The sequence below is a fragment of the Dama dama genome, chromosome 21 (assembly GCF_033118175.1).
Source record: "Dama dama isolate Ldn47 chromosome 21, ASM3311817v1, whole genome shotgun sequence".
NCBI classification, from domain to species: Eukaryota; Metazoa; Chordata; class Mammalia; order Artiodactyla; family Cervidae; genus Dama; species Dama dama.
This window is the reverse complement of record NC_083701.1, coordinates 20,907,927-20,928,499: the sequence shown is the minus strand read 5'-3', so window position 1 is coordinate 20,928,499 and position 20,573 is coordinate 20,907,927. Positions and strand designations below refer to the sequence as shown.

General features: G+C 41.5%; 1 protein-coding gene across 2 annotated transcripts in view; it reads right to left on the bottom strand.

The window, feature by feature from the left end:
- Window positions 1-20,253, bottom strand: part of SNTG1 (syntrophin gamma 1) — a 136,980-nt gene extending 116,727 nt beyond the window's left edge. For both annotated transcript variants that reach the window (XM_061122805.1, XM_061122806.1), the window contains exons 1-3: window positions 20,227-20,253; window positions 11,962-12,096; window positions 582-638 (exon numbers count right to left, since the gene is read on the bottom strand). In XM_061122805.1, coding sequence (XP_060978788.1) covers window positions 582-638; window positions 11,962-12,096; window positions 20,227-20,253 — 219 coding nt within the window. The remainder of the gene's footprint in view (window positions 1-581; window positions 639-11,961; window positions 12,097-20,226) is intronic.
- Between the last annotated feature and the right edge of the window lie 320 nt (window positions 20,254-20,573).

Sequence of the window (20,573 nt, the reverse complement as noted above, 5' to 3'; positions counted from 1 at the left end):
TCTGTCTGCTGTGCAGTAGACCTGGGTTTGGTCCCTGGGTCAGGAAGATGCCCTGGAGGAGGGCATGGCAACCCACTCTAGTATTCTAGCCTGGAGAATTCTGTGGACAGGGGAGCCTGGTGGGCCACAATCCATGTGGCCATAAGAGTTTATCATGACTGAGTGACTCCAAAATACTTTTCTAAAATTTCTAAATCCAAAAGCGGCTAAGATTTTGAGAGCCTACTTATTTTACATCTCAGTGCAAATACTGAGAAGTTCTCTATAGGCACTCTTGTCTAATTATCAATGAGAAAAAAGTTAAAGGGCTTTCCCGAAGGTTCAGCAATAAAGAATTTGCCTGCAATGCAAGAGATACAGAAGATGTAGTTTCAATCCCTGGGTCGGGAAGATTCCCTAGAGAAGGAAATGTCAACCCACTCCTGGAGAATCCCATGGACAGAGGAGCCTGGCGGTCTACAGTCCATGGGGTTGCAAAGAGTCAGGCAGGACAGCACAAACACAACAGCACAAAGAATTAAAGTTCACAGAAATGCAGGCATTGAGCACATGCTCTGCAGGACAGATGGAGAGACAGCTACCTTGATGCTCAGTCCAAATCCTCCCACAGCCTGTCTCCGAATGGTCACTGTTCTCTCCTGAAAAACAGGTTGTAAGAGTGGTTAGTGCTTCCTGTCACTGCACCTGCACACCATCTTCCTCCTCTGGGTTTTGTGTTCACCCTTCAAGAAAAAGAACATTTTGTGGCAGCATAAAGGCTCCAGGTCTCGCAATAAATGGAGTCTTTTGGAATTTTTAAATCAAAGTCTAATCATTTGTCATGATAAAAGGGACTGTAAGTTTATTAAACTGCTAACCTCTCAAAAGTTAACTTTTTTCAATGCCTTTGTGGACATAGTTTGGAATCTGAGCTTTAAAACCTTTTTTCATTCCCATGATATGTATTTTTGTTGTCTACTAACACAAGTTTTATTATGGAAAAACAGCTTAGTGTCTGTGGTGAGTATGATCTCTATCACTAACAGTCATGCTGTTCATGGAGACTAGAGCACATGGCTGGGAGCCGCCATGTTGCAGCACATTAGTGGTCCATGTGCATGTCTGGGGTTGAAACTCGGAATAAACCATGTTCACAATGACTGCTTGTTGGGAAGAGGAATGGATTTTACAATTAACTGACAGTCATAATGGGATTATGACAGTGGGATTATCCATTTTCAAAAGCAGCTCTGCTTTGCCTTCCACAATATAACCAATCATTCAGTCACCAGCATACGACACTTAAAAATCTCAAATAGTCACTATTTAACAAATCCTTTAGTTTCCAATAAAAAAAGACATCAATATTACTGTTTCATGGTGCTCATAATACATATTCTCCTGGCATGCTGAAGGATTGAGAGCTTTTATATACAAGCTTCTCCATTTATTTATAACCTTCTCGTCTTCCTGAGCCCTCCCCTACCCAGGAAGATTTACACTCCACCCATCTCCCCTGGTACCGGGCAGATTTCTGTTTTCTGGTCTCTGCCTCTCCACAAACTCCCAGTTTACTTGACTATTCCCCTAACTAACAGTCACCTAAGATGTCCCACCTATGGTGGTTTAGAAAATATATCTTAAATAAATTTTATCATTTTAAGGGCAATGTAAAATATATTTAACAAAACTAGTTCTTATATTACTTTATGTGGGTTTCCTTCTGAATAATAAAAATTACTCTATACATTTAGAATCTAATCAATACTGATCCACACCATCACCAATAGCTGAGTCAGAGAAGCTCCAGTCCTGGAAGACTCAGAGGGATAAGCTGATTAAAGATCACCTTTATTCTCATCAAGCAGACGCTGCTTCTCCAACACTGCTTGTCAAACTAAACCATAGTTATTGGATAGCAGAACTGTTTTCTTCATTCTGTTTCTGAACAGAATAAATACTTGATCCCTTAAAACAGTAGCAAAACCAAGGTTATAGTTAATTCAGGCAACCCACATAGACTCTCAAAATACAAATTTCAAAATGTCAGAACAAACATATTTTTTGCCACTTTTTTTAAAATTGAAAGATCATTGCTTTACAGAATTTTGTGGTTTTCTGTCATACATCATCAAAAATCAGCCATAGGGAGACCCATGTCCCCTCCCCCCTGAAACTCCTTCCCACCTCCATTCCCATCCCACCCTTCTAGATTGTCACAGAGCCCCTGTTTGAGTTCCCTGAGGCATAGAGCAAATTCCTATTGGCTGTCTTTCACATACGGTACTGTAAATTTCCATGTTATTCCCTCCATACATCTTACCTACTCCCTCCTCCCCTACCCCTAGGTTCATAGGTCTGTTCTCTATGTCTGTTTCTCCATTGCTGCCCTAAAAATAAATTCATTGTACTATCTTTCTAGATTCCATATGCATTCATTAGTATACAATATTTATCTTTCTCTTTCTGACTTACTTCACTCTGTATAATAGGTTCTGGGTTTGTGCACCTCATTAGAACTGACTCAAATGCGCTCCTTTTTATGGCTGAGTAGTATTCCATTGTATATATGTACCATGGCTTCTTTATCCATTCATCTGTTGATGGACATTTAGGTTGCTTCCATGTTCTAGCTATTGTAAGTAGTGCTGCAATGAACACTGGGGTACATGTGTTTTTTTTTTTTTTTTTTTTTCAATTTTGGTTTTCCCAGGATATATGCCTAGTAGTGGAATTGTTGGGTCATATGGAGAAGACTCTTGAGAGTCCCTTGGACTGCAAGGAGATCCAACCAGTCCATCCTAAAGGAGATCAGTCCTGGGTGTTCATTGGAAGGACTGATGCTGAAGCTGAAACTCCAGTACTTTGGCCACCTCATGCAAAGAGTTGACTCATTGGAAAAGACCCTGATGCTGGGAGGGATTGGGGGCAGGAGGAGAAGGGGATAACAGAGAATGAGATGGCTGGATGGCATCACCGACTCGATGGACATGAGTTTGAGTAAACTCTAGGAGTTGGTGATGGACAGGGAGGCCTGGTGTGCTGCGATTCATGGGGTCACAAAGAGTCAGACATGACTGAGAGGCTGAACTGAACTGAACTGACTGATGGTGGTTCTACTCCTAGTTTTTTAAAGAAATCTCCATACCATTTTCCATAGTGGTTGTATCAATTTACATTCCCACCAGCAATGCAAGAGGGTTTCCTTATCTCCACACCCTCTCCACCATTTATTGTTTGTAGACATTTTGATGATGGCCATTCTGACTGGTATGAGGTGGTATCTCATTGTAGTTTTGACCTGCATTTTTCTAAGAATGAGCAATTTTGAGTATCTTTTCATGTGTTTGTTAGCCATCTGTATGCCTTCATTGGAGAAATGTCTGTTTAGGTCTTCTTCCCAATTTTTGATTGGGTTGTTTGTATTTCTGGTACTGAGTTGTATGAGTTGCTTGTATATTTTGGAAATTAATTTTTTGTCAGTTGTTTCCTTTGTTATTATTTTCTCCCATTCTGAGGGTTGTCTTTTCACCTTGTTTGTAGTTTCTTTTGCTATGCAAAAGCTTTCAAGTTTAATCAGGTCCCACTTGTTTATTTTTTGTTTTTATTTCCATTACTCTGGGAGGTGGGTCATAGAAGATCTTACTTTGATTTATGTCATTGAGTGTTCTGCCTATGATTTCCTCTAAGAGTTTTATAGTTTCTGGTCTTACATTTAGGTCTTTAATCCATTTTAAGTTTATCTTTGTGTATGGCATTAGGAAGTGTTCTAATTTCATTCTTTTGCATGTAGCTGTCCAGTTTTCCCAGCACCATTTATTGAAGGGGCTGTCTTTGTCCCATTGTATATTCTTGCCTCCTTTGTCAAAAATAAGGTACCCATAGATGCATGAGTTTATTTCTGGGCTCTCTGTCTTGTTTCATTGGTCTATATTTCTGTTTTTGTGCCAGTACCATACTGTCTTGATGACTGTAGCTTTGTAGTATAGTCTGAAGTCAGGATGGTTGATTCTTCCAGTTCCATTCCTCTTTCTCAAGACTGCTTTGGCTCTTCAGGGTCGTTTGTGTCTCCATACGAATTGTGAAATTTTTTGTTCTAGTTCTGTGAAAAATGCCATTGGTAAATTGATAGGGATTGCATTGAATATTTGGTAGTATAGTCATTTTCACAATATTGATTCTTCCTACTATTTATATCATCTTTGATTTCTTTCATCAGTGTCTTATAATTTTCCCTATACAGTTCTTTTGTCTGCTTAGGTAGGTTTATTCTTAGATATTTTATTCTTTCTGCTGCAATGGTGAATGGAAATGATAATGCATTTTTAACAACAAGCAGCATCACCAGAAGTTTCTAGAACGTCTTGCACAGCAATCATCGGACAGGAGGACAGCTTGGTGAGTGAGTTCTCCTGAGCAGTGGAGTGTGTGTGAAACCTGGCTTTTCTCTGAAAGAATGGCAAGCATGCAAGTTATTGAAGGTCTGTGCAGGGCCTTTTTCACTCTGTATGATGCCCTCCCATCTTTGGGGGAGCATATTTAGAACAGGTTCCAAATCAAATACAAAACTGCTGATGCAGAGATGAGTTTGGAGAGACCAAAGAGTCAGTAGAACCTGCTGGAAATCTCAGAAGCAGCACTTATTTTAATGTTTTTTAAACACATAGGCACACACATGCTTGCAGAAGCAGCCAGCACCTTTAGATGCTGCTGCTTCATTAGCTGACTATTAAGAAAGTGGGGAGATAGACAAGACAAATGACTTTGTGCTTTAAAGCCAAAACTTTAAATTGGTGCCTGAAGACAGCATGAGGCATGTAAAGGCAGACCACTGTTTGGATGTCACCTGCTGACACTCCCTAGTAGTCTGTGTGTCACCTGAGCTATGCCCCCAGCCCCTCTACATCTCCCCACATTGGGGGTCTCCTTCCTGCCCCAACAGTCAAAGGAAAGAGAGACAGTGTTACTGGATTGTTTCAGCTGCTCACCTCTATAATCAGAGGCTACCTGGAAGTTAACTGGGAGCTGTATTTAGTTATCACAGCATGAGTTTCATAAAGAAGTTGCCTAGCAACAAGCCACTGTCCTTTGGGAAACCAAGTATAATTGGTTATTTTATTTCTTAAAACACAAAATTGAGTCACGAGCTCCCATGTACTCATACACATGAAAAGCCTTCCTTTAATCTTCCTGTTCCTCCCAGGACAAAAAGATGGAGCCCAACAGCAGTGCTGGCTTGTGTAAAGTTGTGTTGTGCACCTGAACCCATTCATGTTATGAAAAAGACATTGTGCTATCAAAAACATAATTATTTTCACCCCTGCTCTCTGAAAGATTATATTTGACATACTCTCCACATTTACCATCTGAACTGCATGTGAACCAGTATGTACATGTCACCAAAGAGAACACAGTGCTCTTATATACCCCAGGAATGGACATTTTTGAGACTTGTAGTGAGAAGAGGAGGAAGTCGTGAGAATGAGGAAGAAACTAGAGAGATTACAGTGAAGAAGTGGACTGATTTTGTGTGATAGATGCAAAGAAGATATACAAGAAAGAAACAAGAGAAGTCATGAACTCTTTGACAGTTCAAGAAAAATAACTAAACCTCAAAAAAAAAAGAATAATAACAAGACAGTAGCTTCTGATTACTAAAAACCTACTATGTGCACATATGGGTCTATTAACATTCGTGATGGTTTATTAAAATACACTGTGACCTTGATTGTCTTTTCCCACTAGTTTTCTGAGTTCCGAATCTGTATCTTGCTCACAGTTGTATCTGTACAATTTAGCATTGGGCCTAAATCAAAGTTAGATAATCATGTGCTAAGTGAATAAAGAGTTTTCCCCCCACATTTTCATTTCAAACACGTTATCATTGCAACAGCCCAGCTGCGTAGGCAGCATTGTCCCAATTAAGAGTGAGAAAATGCAAATGCAAATGAATTGAAGTAACCTGGCCAAGATCCAACTCAGGATGGAAATGAAAGTTTCTCAGATTCTACTGTCTTTTCCATTACACAGGCCTGAGATGAGGAGGAAAAATAAGATGAAAGAAACAAAGATACTGAAAAATCTGGGTGTGCTGTGACAAAGAGAAAGAGTACTTAGAAACACCATTCTCCCCTGAGATAGGGAACAAGGCAGGCACGACCCTCACCACTGTCCTTCAACTTTGTGCTGAAAGTTACAGGTAGCACAATACAACAGTGACGGGCATGGGGGGATTGGGATGGGGAGGGAACATGTGTAAATCCATGGCTGATTCATGTCAATGTATGGCAAAAACCATTATAATATTGTAAAGTAATTAGCCTCCAACTAATAAAAATAAATTAAATAAATAAATAAATAAACTCAACCTTAAAAAAAAAAAAAAAAAGGTCTGTGGATTAGAGGGGAAAAAAGAAAATTGTCTTTGTTCTCTGTCTATGTAGAAATTACCAAAGAATCAACAAAAATTCCATGGAACTAATGAGTAGTTACAGCAAAGCCATAGGAGACAGAATTAACACACGAAATTCAACTGCTTTAGTGTATATCAGCCATGAGAACAGAAACTTGAGATTAAAATCACAATACCATTTATAGTAGCCAGTTAAAAAGGGAATGTGTGTGTTTAGTTGTTCAGTCATGTCCGACTCTTTGTGAACTCTTGGACTGTGCAGTAGGACTTACAGCCTGCCAGTTTCCTCCATCCATGAGGATTCTCCAGGCAAGAATACAGGAGTGGGTTGCAGGGGATTATTTACCAGCTGAGCCACCAGGGAAGCCCCAAAAGGGAATACTGTGGTGCAAATCTAACAAGCAAAGGTTTTCCTAGAGACTCAAATGGTAAAGGGTCTGCCTGCAATGCAGGATACCTGGGTTTGATCCCTGGGTTGGGAAGATCCCCTGGAGAAGGGAATGGCAACACACTCCCGTATTCTTGCCTGGAGAATCTTATGGACAGAAAAGCCTGGTGGGCTACAGTCCATGGGGTCTCAAAGAGTCAGACATAAGCTCACAAAGAGTCAGACACGACTGAGCAACTAAACAACAATGACAATAAGTTTTCTATTTGGAAAACTATAAACTTTGAGGAAAGAAATCAAAGATGAGGAAGGTAAAGAGAAATATTTTATATTTGAGGACCAGAAGACTCAACATTTTCAAGACACTGATTCATCCCACTTGATCTATGGAATTGATAAATCCTAATAAAACTCCAGCAAGCTGCCTGTGGGTATTGGAAGCTGGCTCTCGGGTTTGTGTGGAGAGGACCTGTAACAGCCATGTGATGCTGAAACAGAGGACGGAGCCAAAGGATCTGGGATCTCTGTCTCAGACCTGTTGTAAAACTGCAGAAATCAAGACAACACAGTGGTTTTTTTTTTTTTTTTTTTTAAAGACTAAACATACAGATCAGCCGGATAGAACAGCAAGCCCCAAAGTTCAGGAGACGGATGATGGTGAGAGTTGTAAAACAACGTGAATGTACTTAGTGCTGCTGAACTTTACAGTTGAATGTGGTTAAAATAGTATTTTTATATTATGTGAATTTTACCACAATAAAAAAAAAATTAAAAATAGATCTTAAGAGCTATAATTCATATACCTTTACACCAGCCACTTGAAAGTACATAATTTAGTGGCTTTTAGTATTGTCTCAGTTATGCATCCATCATCACAATCAATTTAAGAACATTTGTCTTTTCAAAATGTTGCTGGAACCCATCACTCCTGATCCCCTCATTCTAATCTTCGGCATGCTAATCTACACCATATCTCCATGGAATTACCTGTTGTGGACATTTCACATTAATGAAAATATACAGCATGTGGTCCTTTGTGTCTAGCTTCTCACTGTGATGCTTTTAGGTTTATCCATATTGTAGCATGTACCAACACTTTGCTTTTTAAGCTGCCAGCTAACATTCTGCTGTGTAGATACACCACAATCTATGCATCCATTCCTCCACCTCTGGGGTATTTATATGATTGCACTACTATGACTCATGCTACTGTGAACATCCGTGGGCACGTTTCTGTGTAGACATATGAGCTCATTTCTCCTGAGTGTCCTCAAAGGAGTGATACTGGGAACTGCCGGCTGTTCCACCCCACGGACATTGCACATCCTTCCCAACAGGGTCTGAGGATCTCTGCTTCTCCGCAAGTTGAGGACCACTTGCTCTTTTCTGTCTTTTTGACGATAAACATCTTACTGGATATAAAGTGGACCTTGCTGTGGTCTTGATTTCCATTTCCTTGATGGCTGATGGTGTCAAGCACTTCTTTTTCCTTATTGGCCATTTATAAATCTTGTTTGAAAAAAATCTCTGTTCAAATCCTTTGCTCATTTTTATTGCCCATTTCATTAATGAGTTGAAAGCTTCTGCCAAATTCTTGAAGGTTACTTAGGCATATATAGAAATCTGGGTTGCTGGTTCTTTCTCTTCAGTAGTTGAAAAATACCGTGCCACTTCCTTCTGGTTTCCATTGTTTCTGGTGGGAAAATCTACTATCATTTGAATTACTTTTCCCCTATTGCTAAAGAACAATATTATTTTTTCTTGCTGCTTTTAAGTTTTTTCTTTGTCAGGATTTGACTAAGATCTGTCTTGACACAAGTTTCTGGGGTTTATCCTTTTGAGATCTGTCCCACTTCTTTATGCATAGGTTTATGTCTTTGGCAAAATCTAGGGAGTTTTCAGCCACTATTTCTCCAAGCACTGTTTGAGCTCAGATCTCCTTCTCTTTTTCTGGGACTCTTAGGACTTAAATGTTGGATTTTTCATTTTAAGCTCATGGGTCCATTATATTTTTCAGACCAATTTCTCTCCTAAGTTCAGAGCGGGTGATTCTTACTGTTCTGTCTTCAAGTTAACTGATCCTTTCCTCTGTCCTCTCCACTCTGCTGCCAAACCCATCCTCTGAACTCTTATTTCAGCTGAATTTTCAGCTCTGCATTTTCCATTTGCTTTCTGCTGAGACTTTCTTTTTTTCTCACTTGTGTCAATGCTGTTGTAAGAACGGTAAAACCATTTCATGACGGCTACCTTCCAGCCCTTGTTATAATTGTAACATCTGTGACATTTCAAGGTTGGCAGCTGTTGATTGTCTTTTCTTATTTAAGGTGAGGGTTTCCTTGTTACTGCTAGTCCAGGCAGGAGTTCCAGCTGCTTCAGCACCCGCACGAGAGCCTGGCTAGGAGGCACAGGGCTGCCCCTTGATTGCCCCTGGAGAGACCTCCATGGAGGTCTGTTTGTCAAGGTGCTGAAGTAAATCCCAACCTTCCACAAGGCTACTTCTCTAGTGGGAAGTGGAGGAAAAACATATTTTTAAACATCAAATTTCTCTACCTGTAGTACAAAACAACTGATGGCATTAAAAGCTGAAAAAAATATATATGTATATATAGGGTGTATGTGAGTGGCTCTTTGATGGGGAAAAAGAGAAGAAAACCTGAGGCTTCACACCCCACTCACTCCAGATGAGCTGATAAGATTCCACCCCCGGGAGCTGCCACGTCTCTCCTGATCAAATTCCACAGACAGTGGGCCTCACCTCTGAATCCTGCATCCCAGCCCATCTTCTGTGGAGTGAACACTGACTCTCACAGTGAATGCCGGACATCAATTTCTCCTGATGTTGCCTTCAGGAAATGATGGTTTCACACATGGGATTACTAACTGCATACTTTCTCCCAAAAGGAAAACTAAAGGAAGTCGCCTAGTTTTGTTGATTCTAAGTCCTAATGATGCTCATTAGAACTCTACTGAGATGCTTATTACATTGACGCCACATATCTGATAGTTCTGCCGTATTTAGAATTTAATCTCCAAGATTTTCTTGTCTGTTACTGGCAACCCCTTTTAAACGGGCGTCTCTGAGATGAAATATGCAGCCATCTCATATTGATTTTAGTCTCACTGGCCTTCTAAAAATATATTGCCAACATTTAAAACCAACCTTGGTTAAATTTGATTTTCTTTCAGGGCAACGTTGAAAGAGATAGTATTCACAGGGATGGACTTGGCTTCCTCTGGTTGAGGGGGCTGGTCATTCAGGAGGTACAGGGACATAATAGTCCACTTCTGAGCACAAGGAAGGTGACTTTTTCTGTTAACTGAAGCATTCACGTTTCCACCTGACAACTGCTATGTACCGTTCTGATGTGTGTAATATATGTGTATATATTTACCATTTTGATGTATGTAAAATATCTGTATTTGTAATGTATATATGTAATATATTTTTCTGCCAAAAAATAAAGGAAAAGAAAGAAGGGAAGAAAAAAGCAATGGGCCATTACTCTTTTTATTAACTAAAAGAAAGAAAGGGTGACCCTATGGGAACAGTGTAATCAGCCTTGACAGCAAGACCCATGATTCAGGATGATATAAATGGTTTGTGACAAAGAACAGTTAACAGGCTGCGAAGCATCCATTGTCTTTAGTCAGCAGGAGATTATCGATTTAAGGCCCAGTGTGATTCCCTGCAGGATGTTGGTGAGAAGGTGGAAGCTCCAATTCAGCATTATTCACCCCAACAAAACAGTCTGAAATAAGCCTGTGAATCAGCTACTCAGTAAGTCTACCTGCTGAGTCGCTACAGACATCCAGGGTACCCAGGATGTCACATGCTGTGACTCTCCCCTGAGATCACACATGACAACACTGTTAAGATGATGTCTTTGATGTTATTACACAAGAATGATAAACTCTAAAACATCCAGTTTTATGATAAAAGTATTCTGTCACATTCAATTTAGTTTCAAATTAGTTCAAAATTAGTTTCAAATTAGTTCAATAGGGTCTAAACTATTATTCAAAATAGTTTAGACCCTATTGAAAAGGATTTGATAGGCCCACATGGAATCCCATGTGCTAAGCCCAGGTCACCAGGAACTTGACATTGACCATCCTGCAGTTCCAGCCTCCCCAGGATAGTCTTTGGTTTAACCACTCAGCCTGGAACTCCCCTGTCAGCACTAGAATGATCCGCCTCCCCCACAGACCCTCTCTCCCCTCAGGAGGATGACCTTCACAGAAACAAGCCTTTCTTTGGGAACAGTTTACTTTTTCTGACCATTTCTCCCCCTGAAAACCTCTTATTTTCTTTAGCTGACAGAACTCCTCCTAATTGCCGGATGACTATTGCCCAACCCCAATCCCATCAGGCTTCTCTGTCCATGAAATTCTCCAGGCAAGAATACTGGAGTGGGTTGTCATTTCCTATTCCAGGGGATCTTCCAGACCTGGGGATTGAACCTGCATTTCCTACACTGCAGGTGGCTTCTTTACCACTGCACCACCAGGAAAGGCCTCATGAATCACTGAATAAAGTTCATAAGATCTTTAAATGTACTCAGGTGAAATTGAACACCCCTCAGCCTGAACACCTCACCACTGGACACTCCTCAGCCTGTCTCCAGAGCTGTACTTCAGTGAAGAGGCTGACCAGGGGGCTGTGGCCAGCAGCAGATTCCTGTGTCCACTGCTGAGGGCACAGACAGAGCCTGCACAGCACCCAGCATGACTCTGTGAGGTCCACAGAATCTTCCACCCACAAGCCCTGGGGAGAATCTTGACATGTGTTCAGGAACCACCTCCTGCTCCCGAGACCCCCCTCTGAAGGTTCAGTGAGATGTAAGGTGAGTTCAGAGTGGAAACTGCCACGTGATGTTTTCACTTAGTCCTTGGGGAGGAAAGGTACAACCTGCTCCCTCATGATCACAAACACAAGTGTCCCTCCAGCCACACAGTGACAACTCGGAGTCAACAAGACCCCGGGCTGGAGATGGGCCCCCATGTATGTCTTGGGACCTGGTACAAATCCATATGCAAGGACACTGCTTACTACACTGGAGACAAAAATTACTGGCTCTGAGAGTAAAAGAAAAATATTAAGTATTTTCTGTGAATAGATGTTTTTATTCATGACAAGACAGAAAAAAATGAGAAAACTTCAAGAGAGGGAAGAGATACTTACACCGGAATAGAAAGGCTCTCCGGACACACATGTCACGTCCTGCTCCTGGATCATCAGGATATCCCTAGCCAGGTGCAGCCGCACTTTGAAGGGCTCCTGGTTACCATCCTGCAGCAAACAGATCCCCGTCTTTGTCTTCAAGCCAAAAAAGAGCAAAACAGAGAAAGAATTATACTCAGGTCATAGATTATATTTTTCGGCCTTTTTAGCAAAACATCAAGAAAGCTAGAAGAAATGTAGTCAGATGAACCTGAAACAGAACAGGTACAGAGAAAAGTAGAACCATTTCACACCAAGCTGTTGTTCAGTTGCTAAGTTGTGTCCAACTCTTTACGACCCCATGGACTGCAGCACACCAGGCTACCCTGTCCTTCACCATCTCCCAGAGTTTGCTCAAATTCATGTTCATTGAGTCAGTGACGCCATCCAACCATCTCACCCTCTGTTGCCCCCTTCTCCTCCTGCCCTCAGTCTTGACCAGCATCAGGGTCATTTCCAATGAGTCGGGTCTTTGCATCAGGAGGCCCAAGTATCAGAGCTTCAGCTTCAGCATCAGTCCTTCCAATGAATATTCAGGGTTTATTTCCTTTAGGATTGACTTGATCTGCTTGCTGTTTAAGGGGCTCTCAAGAGTCTTCTCCAGCACCACAGTTGGAAAGGATCAATTCTTCAGTGCTCAGCCCTCTTTATGGTCCAACTTTGACATCCATACATGACTACTGGAAAAACCATAGCTTTGACTATACAGACCTTTTTTTAGCAAAGTGATGTCTCTGCTTTTAATAACTGTCCAGGTTTGTCTAGGATTGTCATGCCAGGTAGGCCTCATAGAGATCATATCTGAAAATACCCACAAAGATTTGGAAAGTTAGAATTATAGTTTATATGCTATATTTGAAAAATAGTGAACATTTATTTAATATTTACCATCTACATAACTTTTTTTGGTAATGGTTTTATTGAAATCCAGTTCACACAGTATACATTACAAAATTCAACCCCTTAAAGTGTTCAATTCGATGTTTTTAGTGGAGCAATACACAGCCATCATTATAAACAAGTTCTGACCATTTTCATTACACTGAAAAAAACAACATATCCCCACGCTACCCCACCCCCACTGCATCCTCAGTCACTTCAGTCATGTCCGACTCTGTGACACCATGGACTGTAAACCACCAGGCTTCTCTGTCCATGGGATTCTCCAGGCAAGAATACTGGAGTGGATGTCCTTCCCCAAGGGATCTTCCTGACCCAAGGATCAAACCTGCGTCTCTTATGTCTCCTGCACTGGCAGGTGAGTTCTTTACCACTAGCACCACCTTGAGCCATTCTTAATTTAGATAAATGTATAAATACGTAGAAATATATTTTTATCCTTAGTAGTTAAGTAGCAAGAAATCCCAGGTAAATAATACTGGACTTTCTCTTGGAATATAAATTACACATGGATTATTAGGGGTTGGTTTCTTTAAGAGATTTTCACAACATTGATGAGAATATACTGAGACACCGTGGCTTCTAGGGAGAATTTTCTGTAAACTGTTTTATTCCACGTGGGATTCACACCATTATGCCCTTTATTATATGTGGTTAGATTGGCCTATAATTATTCTGTAAATGTTATAATGTCTTTTAAGGAAAAACAAGTTTTTCCAGGAACTGTGATGGTCCTAGTGTCTCCTCTGAGACCACACAGCTGGGCCCCCATAAATCATATCCATTAATCCCCCCAGATCTCAGCTCGAGTGTGTATGTCTAGAAGACAAAAGTATTGATATTTCACCAAAAGCAGAATTTATTTTCTTTAATACAGAACACAAGTTTTGTACATTTTTCACAAGGCAAATTCTCTCATGCTTACAATGTGATCTTGGCCAGGGGCCGGTATCAGACTGCCTGAAATGCTCAGGAGAAAAAGGGAGGAGATGACATCAAAGCCCGGGGAATTTAACTGGGTGCGTTTGATGGCTTTTCAACGGACAGAACATTCCATACCATTCCCCTAGCAGAATCACGGACTAGCTGGCACTCACAGATAAAGCTCTGCCTCAATTCGAGGAGGAAAGAGGGGCTTTTCCCTGAGACCCTATAAACCATTATTGTCTCACATCAAAGAGAGATTGAAGATCATCCAGGGAAAGCTTAAGGAACTAAAGCACAGCTCGGAGGTTTCTCTCATCACATTTCTGATGTGGTCACATTTCCATCCACTCAAACAATATGTGCGATGGCCCCTGATTACTGGAGAGTTGTCCAGAAAACAGAATGCGAACCTAGAACCGTGTTGGGCTTCTCAGAGCACAAGAGTGACGGGAGATAAAGAATGAGGTAGCTTCTATTAGAATGTAATATATGTGCTATAAATATATATATCAATAAATTTCTATTTGGAGAAAATGACAAACTGAGAGATAATGAAGCTAACAATAAATTAACATTAAAATATGTATTTCCATATAAATGTTACATATATTCTATTATGAAAATACAGCTCATGGACATGAAATTACATTAAAAATCCCACAGATGCATTTGTTTTTCAAATACAATGTAACTAACAAAGAGTTAGACACGAATTAGATGATAATCTCTGGGCTTATAATATTCCTACTCATCCAAATATACAAATAAGGTGCAATATGATGTTTCAGCACTTGATATGGGAGAAATGTAGAGGAATGAATTAGCTATTCATGAGTGAAGGCGTGTGAGAGAAGGCTTTGTGGGCAGAAAGAGGTGGCTTGTCTTGAAAAAATAAGTTGAGAAAACAGTAAGTAGAGAAGGCAAAAGTTATTTTATCCAAAAGGGGGAAATCTGAGTAAAAATATAGAAGCATGAGAATGCAGAGTCCACGTGATGAAGAACACAGCCCGGATGTGGAGCCCATGGAGTTTGACAGGGGCCACACCAGAAGAAGTTTCAGGGGGTGGGGCGGGGGGAGGGAGGTCAAGGTCCCTGAACCGTGTTCCTTGCAGGTTGGCACGGCACAACACACTTAGAGTAGGTCTTATGAGTCTATTTCTCAGACCAGAGGAGAAGGTGGGTGGGGACTGGGAAAGAGAACACAGTTACTGTTGGCAGAAACACAGACCTCGGGCAGGAGACTCTGGGGGCCGAACGGATGCGTCAGGCCCAGAGCTGCTTCAATAGCTGCAAGATGGGTAATATCTATTTCAGACACTCTCCTGGCTTAGAGCAGCCTGCTGGATTGGCATCATCACTGTGGAAGGCGGGCACACAGTTCATTCACTATATAAAGCTGACTGTGTGCCCAGATGTATTCATTTATTCACTTGACTTTGGTCCCCCAGTGGTTCTGGCAGATGGGACAAAAGCAGAGGCGTGGAGACAGGCAGGAGGTGGGGTCTGAACCTGGGCCTCTGACTCCTGGCCTGGTGTCCTCCGGCAGAGATCTCTGTAAAGATGCCTCCCCATCTTCCTGTACACAATGACAGGGCTATCAATGTCTTTCACCAAAGCTCTGGAAAGAACTCAGTCTTGAATAGTGGTGCTTCCTAGATCAGAGTGATGGCAAGTGGCTGCAGAAGCCACTCTGGGCCTGAGGGACGCCCTTCCTGCCACAGCTGGGCTGCGGAGGGAGCTAAAGACACGAGCTGACGCGGGGTGGGAGGGCTGGATCCACACGCCCTTGTCCCCCACGCAGTCTTGGGGATCAAGAACGGGAAACAGCACCTGAGAGTGCTGCCTGCTCAGCATGAACTAAACCAGGCCTGGCTGCACAGCCTTTACAGGTTTGGGGACCCAGGTTTTTCAAGAATAAAAACTCACCCAAATAATGACCAGTCCCACATTTTAGCATAAACTCAGGACCTGCAACCATCTTCTTTTTCTTTATTAACATAAGAGTTGTCTTCAACCTTTTTAACCTGTGGTTACATCACACCTGCATGAGGACATGCATGTGCTGCATATAACCTACAAGCACAGTATGTGATTATAAAATCTGAAAAATGACATGTCTTCAAAGGCCGTTTTCCTGTTCCTGATGGACGATCCTACCTTGCACTGGATTTTGCAAACCCCACACTGAAGTCTGTTTCCTTAGAGGAAACTAAAAAGCAATGCCTCTTCGTTACTCAAAAGGCAATGCTTTTAAGCATCTAGTCATTGATTTCTTTTCTGTGAATTAATGAAGTGTGTTCATGAATTTACATTGATTTACTCTTTGTTCTAAAAACACACCTCACATGTAAACTTATTAAGAATGTGTGCTTAGCATAAATCAAGTACTTTTGGAAATTCAAAAAGTAGACTGTCACCGACTTCCTACGTGAAATAGAAAACCTCTTATGTTCAGGTTCTAGGCCCTGAAAGAACACAAATTGTGTTTTCATTAAACTTTAATATCTATGTTCCTTTCACCCTGAAAGGTAATATCTGCAAGATGACAGAAGAAACTGCACAAAGCCAGGTGGAGACCACCACATGCATGGCCAGTAGTCTTTCAGGAGTCCTCCTATTTCTTTGTTTTGGTTGCTGAGTATAAGTTATCTGTTCCTTAAGCCTGCAGTTGTGAGTGATATGTGACCCCTTGTGTGGCTCTGTCTGTGGTAGCAGAACTGATAGTACCAAGTGTCGCCCACACAAGACGCTTCTAGCCTCATTTCATCCCCTCCCTTCCTTGCTACAGTGTGTCTGACCCAGCCTCCTCCTCTGCTAACTTCCAGCCACTTTTCAAGCTCTTATACAAGAAGTGCAGCTCCTTGAAGCCTTCAGAGGCCCTTCCATCCAAAGGCCTTTGTTGACTATGAAGGCTACTCCATTTCTTCTAAGGGATTCTTGCCCACAGTAGGAGATATAATGGTCATCTGAGTTAAATTCACCCATTCCAGTCCATTATAGTTCACTGATTCCTAAAATATTGACGTTCACTCTTGCCATCTCCTGTTTGACCACTTCCAATTTACTTTGACTCATGGACCTAACATTCCAGGTTCCTGTGCAATATTGTTCTGTAGCATCGAACTTTACTTCCAAGACCAGTTACATCCACAACTGGGCATTGTTTTTGCTTTGGCTCCATCTCTTCATTCTTTCTGGAGTTATTTCTCCACTCATCTCCAGTAGCATACTTGGCACCTACCAAGCAGGGGAGTTCATCTTTCAATGTCATATCTTTTTGCTTTTTCATACTGTTCATGGGGTTCTCAAGGCAAAAATATTGAAGTGGTTTGCCATTCCCTTCTCCAGTGGACCACATTTTGTCAGAAATCTCCACTATGACCCCTCCATCTTGGGTGGCCCTATACAGCATGGCTCATAGTTTCATTGAGTTAGACAAGGCTGTGATCCAATCCAAAGGCAAGTCCTTTCTTCTTGGAGCTCAGGGCCTTTGTCAGGTAAGAACATTCACCTAAGAGTCAGTCAGTGTTGTATTTAGGCGTCACATGTAGTGATACCATAACATTTAGCTCCATGTCACATCATTTGACTTCACTATATATACTATTATCTCTAGAAAATCTTAGCAAGTTATTACTGTTTTCACTTTTAAGGATTATTAATCTATAGGACCTAGTACAGTCTTTTACTCATAGTAGAGTTTCTTTCAATATTTATTGATTGAATCAGTCACAGATTATATTTTATTATATGAGAGACTAATCAAATTATATATAGGCAGAAATTATTAAATTAGTAAGTGTGTGTTATAAAGGAGCATGTATTTTCACATCAACACCTATGATATCTTAAGGAGGACGGATGTGAAGGTGAACCGTGAGGAGAGCCTGGACTGAAAAGGGAATGTGGACTTACTACTGCACATTTTGATGACACTTTTAAGGCAAAGAAGCAGTAATCACGCCTGGCTGTGCATACACTGCTTCTTCTGCATTGTGGGTTTTGCGTTTGTCCTTATTGTATTCTCTCTTAATTTTTGCTTCTTTTCAGATTACTGAATGCCAATAAAAATAATTACAACTTTTTCTTCTTAAGAGAAGAATTTTTTAAACAATAAATAACCCTCCTTCTCAAAAACAGTCTGTATTAGATAATTAAGATGTCTACATGAAACTTATCTAGCCATATTTCTATTTCTTCACAAAGAGGAGATATCATGGCATTTGTAGGGCAACATTCTAAGTAAATCTCTCTGTGGACATGAATATCAAAATTTCTTTGTTAGTAGTTTATTGGCAGTCAAGAGAAAATAAGTTTACTTTAATATATCTTTGATACAATTTTCAGTGATGCAGGACTTTAGAAAGAGGACAAGACTTAGACTTTCCAAGTGGCACATTATGGTTTTTCTTTTGCTGAATCCATTAAATAGAACTCAGCATTTCATGTTGCTGTTCAGTCACTCAGTCATGTCCGACTCTTTGTGATCCTATGAACGGCAGCATGCCAGGCTTCCTGTCCTTCACTATGTTCCGGAGTTTGCTCAAGTTCATGTCCACTGAGTCAGTGATGCTAGCTAACAATCTCATTCTTTGCTGTCCTCTTCTTTTGCCTTCAATCTTTCCCAGCGCCCGGGTCTTTTGCTGCATTTTTCAGCATTTCATAAAATCTCTCAATCTGCTTCTCTGCAGAGTGAGAGACAGGCTAGAGTGTCTTTACATGTCAGTTCATGGAAAAGTTCTAAGACTGGATTTCTGGCAAGCTCTGATTTCGGCCCATCTTCGAGGTGATTTGCTTATCTTCAGAGCATCATATCGTCCAGTAGCCCTTCCGGTCCAGCCAGCAGGTGGGAGACACATGGGAACTGCTCTGACAGCTCTAAGAAGCTGCTCCACTCTGGGGGTGTCAGAATGGCAGCACCCTCAAGGGATCCATGCCAAAGAGCAGGAATGTTGACTACAGAAGCAAGGGAGCAAGAACCTCGAAGGTATCACTGGTGTAACATACAGCTGAAACATAAGGGGATTTGACATCTGCTTCAAGTCAGAATCAAAACCTTCTGTGTAAGAACCCATCCAGGAATCAATATTTTGTCAGCTCAAGTCCAGGTGAACTGTGCATTAGAAACACTGCCTGCTGTCCAGTCTCTGCCACGGGAGTCTCTGAGGTGTTTCATGGCTGCCTCATTCACACAACACGTGTTGAGACTGATGAGGGCTTCACTGCCCAGAACTAAGACAACACTTCAAAGGAAATGGTAGGTTTACTACGCTCATTCAAAATTAAGAATACCTTGTTGTTCAGTTACTTGCTAAGTCAGATCCTACTCTTTGTGACTCCATGGACTATAGCCCTCCAGGCTCCTCTGCCCATGGGATTCTCCAGACAAGAATACTGGAGTGGGTTGCCATGCTCTCCTCTAGGGGATCTTCCCAACTCAGGGATTGAACCTGAGTCTACTGTTTGGCAGGTGGATTTTTTTTACCACTGAACTGCCTGGAAAATCCATGGTGTATGATACCATGTACTATATTTACAACTTAAAATGACACAGGATTAAAATTTATGCATCTAAGTTTAAGCTTCTAGAACAATAATTTACCTTTTTAAAAAAGGTATGAAAAAAAAAAAAGCACAGGGGACACATGTGCACCTGTCACTGATTCATGTTGATGTATGGCAAAAAACACCACAAATTGTAAAATAATTATCTTCCAATTAAAATAAACTAATTAATTAAAAAATAAAACAATAATTTACCTTTTTAAAAAAGTATGGACTGAAAGGTGTTTTCTTTGGTTATTTATACATTAGCAAATATGACATATTTCAACATATGAATATTCGCCTTTTGCCTGAAAAGTGCAAAGACAATGCCTTGAATGTCACATGAAAAGATAATCTTTCTTCCTAAAATAGAGTCATTGCCTTCTCTGAGGGCCCAAGTTCATGCACTGTTGACTGCACATTTGAGCAGCCTTTAACACCCTTGACAGAGCAATGCATCACTTTAGCTCACACAGAACATGATGGCAGCTCCACAGAGTCAGAATCAGCAATATTAATAGTTAAACATCACTGAAATAGTGAAAGAATAGTGGAATCTAACCATTTATGTGAAAAGAATTAGTTTAAAGTCTCCCACTATCTGAAGCCTTCAGTGCACAGTTTAGGGAGGAAGACAGCTCAATCCAAGGAAACATGCTCCCTTCTTGCAGGAAGAAGTCCAAGGCTTCACAGACCCTCCGTGTCTTCCAGTCTCTCAGAGACAGGTTGCACTCTGGACCCGATGAGGGCCCTCACCCACCCCTCTGCTGCAGGCCAGGCACCATGGACATGAAGGAGGGGCAGTGCCCACCCCCAGCTCCCTAATCAAAAAGCAGAAAGGCTGGGACTTACCTCCTCACAGGCAGTCCGGAAATCCATGTGCTACGGCACCCACAGGATGTCGTCTGAAAAGACAGAGAGAGGCCGTCAAGCACAGCACCGAGTGTCAGGAGACTGCAAACCAGTACGAGAGAGGAGGCATCGGGTCCTGTGGGGGAACCTGTGTCCACAACCCCTGTGAGGACGGAAGGATGAGACAGGAGGAAGCGATGGACCGTCTCCCTTGGCTCCTGTGAAGTGTGAAGCCCCTGCCACGGCGGGGCGAGGATGCACACGTCCAGGTCCCTCTCCCTCCGCTCAGCACCCGGATGGGATCCAGGGCAGCATGAGACCCTCTCTCCAGGGGGGCTCATCCCCAC